This window comes from Phragmites australis, chromosome 22, assembly GCF_958298935.1.
Source record: "Phragmites australis chromosome 22, lpPhrAust1.1, whole genome shotgun sequence".
NCBI lineage: Eukaryota > Viridiplantae > Streptophyta > Magnoliopsida > Poales > Poaceae > Phragmites > Phragmites australis.
Genome location: NC_084942.1, coordinates 14,119,167 through 14,125,889, shown reverse-complemented (window position 1 = coordinate 14,125,889; position 6,723 = coordinate 14,119,167). Strand labels below are relative to the sequence as shown.

The 6,723-nt window shown below is 47.5% G+C and overlaps 1 protein-coding gene across 2 annotated transcripts; it reads right to left on the bottom strand.

Annotated features, from left to right (window-relative positions):
• Nucleotides 1-1,964: 1,964 nt before the first annotated feature.
• Nucleotides 1,965-3,963, bottom strand: LOC133905550 (uncharacterized). 2 transcript variants are annotated; one of them, XM_062347366.1, is made up of 2 exons: nt 3,523-3,963; nt 1,965-2,809 (listed from the first exon to the last, which is right to left on the bottom strand). In XM_062347366.1, exons 1-2 carry the CDS (start codon nt 3,872-3,874, stop codon nt 2,292-2,294), a joined length of 870 nt encoding a protein of 289 aa, XP_062203350.1. In that variant the 5' UTR covers nt 3,875-3,963; the 3' UTR covers nt 1,965-2,291. The 2 variants fall into 2 exon arrangements, with proteins under 2 accessions (XP_062203350.1, XP_062203351.1); XM_062347367.1 differs by having other exon boundaries at nt 3,553-3,963.
• Nucleotides 3,964-6,723: the final 2,760 nt, after the last annotated feature.

The window sequence follows — 6,723 nt, the reverse complement described above, 5'->3', positions numbered from 1 at the left end:
GTTATCGACCGCTAAATGCAGTCTCGGTCAAGAATAAGTAACCTCTACCCAGAATTGATATCTTGTTCAACCCATTGACCCGTGCCTCATTCTTCTCCAAGATTGATCTAAGGTTGGGTTATCATCAAATCAAGATTTGAGTCGAAGATATTCCCAAAATGGCTTTCTCTACTCGATATGGACTTTATGAGTATACCGTCATGTCCTTTGGCCTTACCAATGCTCTGGCCTACTTCACGCACAATTGACCCACGCCAAGGAATCGGTGTCTCTAATACCAACTGTAGTAACCCGTGGCCGCCAGCGGTGATTTACCGAGACGTGAGTAAATCTACAGCATTCACTGGACTTGGAGAAGAAGTTTGGGGAGAGCTTTGATTTCTATCACTACAACAAAAATAGTCAACAGTGCCGGTTGAAAATGGCTATTAGTGCCGGTTTTGCAGCCGGCACTGCATAGTCGGCACTGATAGTCGAGAGCTACCAGTGCCGGCTTAAGAACCGGCACAGATGAGGTTTTCAAGAAACAAAAAAAGGAAAAAGGCCGGCTCGATGCATTGAGCTGAGCCCGCTACCGACCTCCGCTCATCATCGTCAACGCTGCCAGCGCCTCGACTCATGGAGGACGCCACCACTGCCCCGCATATGTATTGCAAACTAATCATCAGACCAGCAACATTTGCACAACATAACATTTATAGACTCAAATAAAATCCACTACCAATACCAGTCTATCTTCAGATCACACCAAACATTGCCTAATTATTTCTTCATATCATTGCGCAATGAGCTGTGTCGTATACAAAGTAGAAAGGGAACACCGATTTGCATAGCAAAATCTGTAGAATGCAATCCTTATCAGGACCATGTAGATTATTCACATGTCCTCCGCCGCGGATCTTGGGCCTTCGCTCGATGAGGATGCCGCCTCCGCGGATCTTGGACCTCCGCTCACCAAGGACGTCACCGTCCCCACGCCGGATCCCACCGCCCCCTCGTGAGCTCATCAGAGAGGCCATCCGCGTCAGATCCCGCCGCCCCCACTCCTGATCCCATCGCTCGCGCCTCAGATCCTGCTGTACCCGCGCCGCTGATACTATCAGCGTCGGTTTTTGTTATAAGCCGGCACTGATAATATTTATCAGTGCCGATTTTTACCCGAATGGATGGGTTTTTGTCTGACTATGTTACGAACTGACGCTAATACATTATTAGTGTCGGTTTTAAACTAACCGGCACTAAAGAGCCGCCACGGATGACCTTTTCTATAGTAGTGTATTTCATTCATGATCTCGTTCTGTTACACGGACAGGCTTATAAGCCGAGTCCCAGACACTGACCACTAGGGTCCATCTGCTCACACAACTCACGCACGCACGATACATGGAAACACATTCCTCCTTTGTTAACGTACTTCGCCTTTACGCCTTCGATGTCTCTTTCCCCTTCCTCTCCTTCTTCTCTATAACGGGTTCCACCACCATGCCCGTGACAGTGGCGGAGCCGGGATGGGAGGTTCATGGGGTTTGGGAGGGAGGGGCAGGCAGAATGGTGGCCCGGATGGGGGATTTGGAGGGGGTTGGAGTTGAGGAAAGGGAAGGCAGCGTAGGAGGGTTTGTAGATTTGTGAATTGGGATTGCACCGCGGCACGACGGGGCGCCTCGGCGATGTCTCGGCTCGGCTGCTCGTTGGAATGAAATGGGGATGGCCAGATGGGATTTCGCCAGGGACAAAGCCGAAGCCCAGGCTGACCGAGAGCTTGCGCGCACGAATGCACAGCCCACGAGCGCGCGCACGGCCCATGAGGACGCCTCCCCGCTAATGCTCAAAATTTCTCGAGAGTCATTTAGGCAAAGGCAGCCGATCACACATGGATGAAGTGCCAACGAAGAATGCACCAAAGTTCAGTGTCACTGGATGAAATGATGAAATGCAAAACTCAAAACATCCTCCGAAAATTCAAATTTGCAAGAATAACAGACGGATCCATCCATAGCATTAAGGCAGAGCAACAGATATAACATACGTGTGCGAAATGTCATGCAGAACGCACAAAATTAGCAGAGTCGCACACAATACTGATAGCTAAATTAAGGAGAACCTCTACAGAAAAGGATGAAACGCGAGACTCATATCCGTGCATGAGAATTTGCAACACAGCAGCGAGAATAATTCTCTTCCAAACAAAATAACACTGAACATGTTCACATCACAGTTATGAACATAACAGAAGTACTATTACAGACTTATACTGATATACACCATACGCGATGCCAGTAAGCAGTCGAAAACTAGTTCACTCTTTGTGCTGCCCACCCAACTTGGAGCTTACAGTTATCATAAGTATATCCTCCACTGAGTCTCCTGATAGCAGCCTCAGCTTGCCGTCTCTGAGCAAATTTGACAAAGCCAACCCCCCTACCTGATGCAGTCTTCTCATCCACAGGAATATAGACACGGGTAACATAGCCAAATAAGCCGAACAGCTTGATGAGGCCAGGTCCACTAGTGTCCTCTGAGAGATTGGTCACACAGACAGTTCTGTCATCATACATAATCCTCTTAACATCATCTCCAATTCTATCAGCAGCTTTCTTTATAACTGGAGGAGGATATGCTCTCTTAACGGCTCCACCTGGTGCTGAAGGTCCATTGGCAGTAGGAGGCTTGCCCACAAAGGATTTGGCCTGTAGTGCTCGGTAGGGGCACTTCGAGGTCCAATGGTCACCCTTCTTGTAACAGGTTCTGCAAGCCATGAGAACAGCCTCTCCCTTAATTGACCCAGCCAGTGGTTCCTCGGCGTTGCTCCCTGAAATTAAGCGAGCAGTTAGAAAATAAGAGCATAAAGGAAAGACAACAAGGTTACAGAAAAATCAGCATGTTAGGTTCCGACTTTTGAACCCATTTAACAATGTAACATTCAACAGCAGCATCTCTTAAGCTGAGAGAACTTTGTAGTCAGATACATATAGTATGACTTCATTCTCCGATCCAACCCTGCTATTGCTTGGAAATTATAAAACTGTCTCCTCTTATAACAAGTGCTCGTAGTTACCCATCTAGTATGTAAGTGTCCTAGTAGTTACCGTCCTTGCAATACCTACCGATTCATTGCTCCTACACATCCCAATTAGAAACATAATTACTACAATGCGTATGATATACCTAGATTTGATAAACATGTAAACATAAAATTCCAACCAACCAATCACGCTCAGATTTTTTTTTCTAGCTAGCTCACCCGACTGTATCTGACTGTTACAAGCATGAAAACTAGGCTGTAGCATAGATGGAACCCTAATCTCAATCCTAGTACGCGTCTATGAATAACAAGCGCGCCAGACCTTGATGAATCAAACACCCCAAATTTTGGCCCAGTCTGCGTCAAGCAATAATTGAACAGTTGAATCGAAACAGACCACCACCAACTTTTGACGTAGATTGCGTCTAACAATAGAACAGATGAATATAAGCAGACCAATTGATGCGGATCTAGGAGGAAATTATCAGAATAGCGACGACCTGAGACGTGTGGGCGCTCGAGGAGGATACCTTCGGTGGGGGCCGCGATAAGCCGCGATCCAGCGTCCTCCTTCACGGCGTCGCCGGACTTGGGCCACGAGCGGCGCTCGATGGCGCTCCTGGAATGGGGAACGCGCGTGAGCTTGCGGACGGGGGAGATGATGGGCATAACCTTGACCTTGTTGCCCTCGTTGTCGAAGCGGTGCTCGATCACCTTCCTGACGCCGTTCTCGTCGGGCCCGATGACGACCCGCGGCGGGAGGTGGGAGTCGAGGTCGCCGCCGTCGTCCTCCTCGAGATCGCCCCGCCGTATGCTCTGCTGCAGCGTCGCCGTAGCCGCCGCCGACGCCATGGCTCGGTCGGTCGCAAGTTGCGTGCGTTAGGGTTTGGAGTGCGGCGGAGAGGGGAGAGCTTCTGTTTGGTTGCGGTTGCGAGTTTGGGATTCGGTGGCATGGAGCGTCTTCTGGATTGTATTTAAGGTGAGGTCAATATAAGTCCGTGAGTTTTTTTTATTTTTATATTTTTTTGTTTAAAAATTTAAATAAATAGATTCATCGGGATATTATTTGCAAAACTAGGCTCCCGCTGCTCTCTGAAAAGGCTGCAACCCTCTCAGAGGTCGGTAAGGACTCCTAACCGCCCTCTGAGAGGGCGGCAAGGGGCCTAACCGCCCTCTCGGAGGCGGGTAGGCCATTTTTTTAATGTTGCAAAATATGTTGCAAAATTTTGCTCCAAATTTGAAATTGATATGTTGCAAAATTTGGAATTAAAATAGTTAAAAAGTGGCAAATACGGCATAATGGGGAAGCGATATTTTGGAGTAGTTTACGTATTGTTAGGATGATACAAAATCAATATTTGTAAACAAATTATATATGTGAAGCACTCGTATCATATTACGCGCCAACGAGGTTACAAACGGGGACAAACATAAGATTATATATGGTGAAAAACATTACATGAGACTGTAACCACGACGACACGATGACAAAAAAAAGTGGCATGTACGGTTCGCACAAAGACCTACGTAATAGTACGCCGCTTCTAATCATAACATATCTTAGGGAGTGGAAACATGTCGGGTTACATTAGATACTCTCTACTGAGTGCACCTATGATATTTGCCCTTTCACAGGGCATCGGGATCTGCCGCCTTAGCACGACGGGCCCTCTCCCGCTTCCCTGCCCTCTCAGCTTCGCAGGCCTGAGCCGCGGTATGGTCCTGCGGTTCCTTCCTCATACGCTCTTCTTCCTGTCGCTTCAGGTATAGTTCATTTTGCTATTGCTCGTACTCCCGGCGTGCGTAAGCTTCCCTCCTCCACCGCATGGTCATATCGACCCACCATTTCTGGTCTTCATTTTGCTCAATATCGAGCCATTCAATAAAGTCACAGATAGGTGGAAGAGACTAGACAAATAGAACAAGATGAGAGATTAGTAAAACAGTGTGTGAAATCGGGAAAGATGTGGCTAATCTTTGTTGCTATACCGGTGGTTACTCATACGGTTTATGTTGAGGCTTGTCGTATTGGTAATTGGCACACATGAAGAAGCGTAGCCCATAGGTATAGGAGATCTCCTGGGACTCGCGAAGCCTACAACGGTTACCGCAGAAGCACATCGTTGATTCGACCCCTTGGGGGATGAAAATCCCCCAATGTTTCTTGAGTGGGCTTGGTGGAGCTGAGAAAGACATTGCAGTTGAGAGAACTAAGAAAGGAGTGATGTATCCATGTATGACGGTGGGGTTATTTATGGTGAGAGAAGACAGGAGCATCGGATTCCCTCTTGAAGAAAGGAGTGAGTGCAAGGGCTTAGAGGGGGTCAGGAGCATTGGATTCCCTCTTGAAGAATGAAAAAGTTGTGGCATTTAATTTTTGGTAAAAGCTGTCCCATGTTGTCACTTCTTGTCTATAGCATGCGCAAGGACAATTGTGTTGTCATTTCATGGTTAAAGTTGAGTGGTGCGGTCAATTCGTGTCTACAGATTACGGTGGGCGCGTCCTCCTCGGGCTCTCCGTACCATTCCTCAGGGTACGGGGAGCGGTCCACAACTGGCCGACTTATGACGAACCGCTTGTAAGACCATAGCTGCAGTAATAGTGGGCACCCAGCAAAAGTGGCAAGTGGCTCCTTCTTCGTGCACGTGTCGCATAACGCCCGATATGTCGCAGCAAGGACAGCAGATGCCCAACTGAACAGTGGTACCTCATCGCCTTTCGCATCTGCTATCAACCTCGCGTACGGAACAAGGGTCCTCGAACTGTAGGTACCTGGAAGTTCCATTGGAAGGTACCTGGAATTGTAGGATCCACTTCTTCGTGGACCCTTGTGGACCGGACAAGAACTCAGGCACGTAGGGGGGTGCGTCGTCTGACCGCTGAACCGGGCCGAAGTGCTGATGCATGATGTTCATCCAGTCAGCATCCATGTCGATGACTCCAACGGCAGCTCCTGCGCAAGGTAAGCCTAACAGGTAGGCTATGTCCTGCAAGGTCAGAGTCATCTCGTCGCAGGGGAGGTGAAAAGTATGTGTCTCAAGCCTCCATCTGTCAATCAGGTTCTCCGTCGCTTGGGCCTCCACCAAACGACAAAGCGGTAGGAGTCTCGATGCTGCCAACCTGCACCATTGGGAATATAAATAAACTGGAGGATGCAATACATAAATGAATTGGCACATGCGTATATAAATAGCGACATACCGGTGTTTCCACCGATCGTGGATCGTAAGTACCTCTCCAGGGCCACGTGGTCGGAAAACCCCTAACTTCGTCTGGTGCACGACGGATAAGAAGCTGTGGTGTCTCTTGTCCACTGCAGGCTTAAGAAGCTCGGGGGTCGGAGGGTGCGTCATATCTGCATTAAAACCACATGTACATTAATATATTGCAACTTGTAGACAAGAATAATATAAATTGAATCAAAATTTACATTGCAACTACATATACATGAATAATACGTATAGTCTGTTACATGAAAATATGTACATGAATAGAACTGAATATTACATACACGTACAAAAAGTAACATGAATATATTGCGACATGTACATACAATTGTAAGGTTAAAATGCAACAGAGAGAACTAAGGCAATTACCGTACAAATATAACAACAAGGTACGCTAAATACATTCATGCTACACCACGGTCATGTACTCACCTACACAACATGTGCATTTTTAGGATAATACTTGTACGTGT

What these genes read in the sequence shown, in the direction of transcription:
- LOC133905550 (XM_062347366.1), bottom strand. Translation starts at nt 3,874, where the DNA reads ATGGCGTCGGCGGCGGCTACGGCGACGCTGCAGCAGAGCATACGGCGG. An exon ending in CGAGCGCCCACACGTCTCAG is followed by an intron (nt 2,810 to 3,522) that starts GTCGTCGCTATT and finishes GCTTAATTTCAG; the next exon opens with GGAGCAACGCCGAGGAACCA.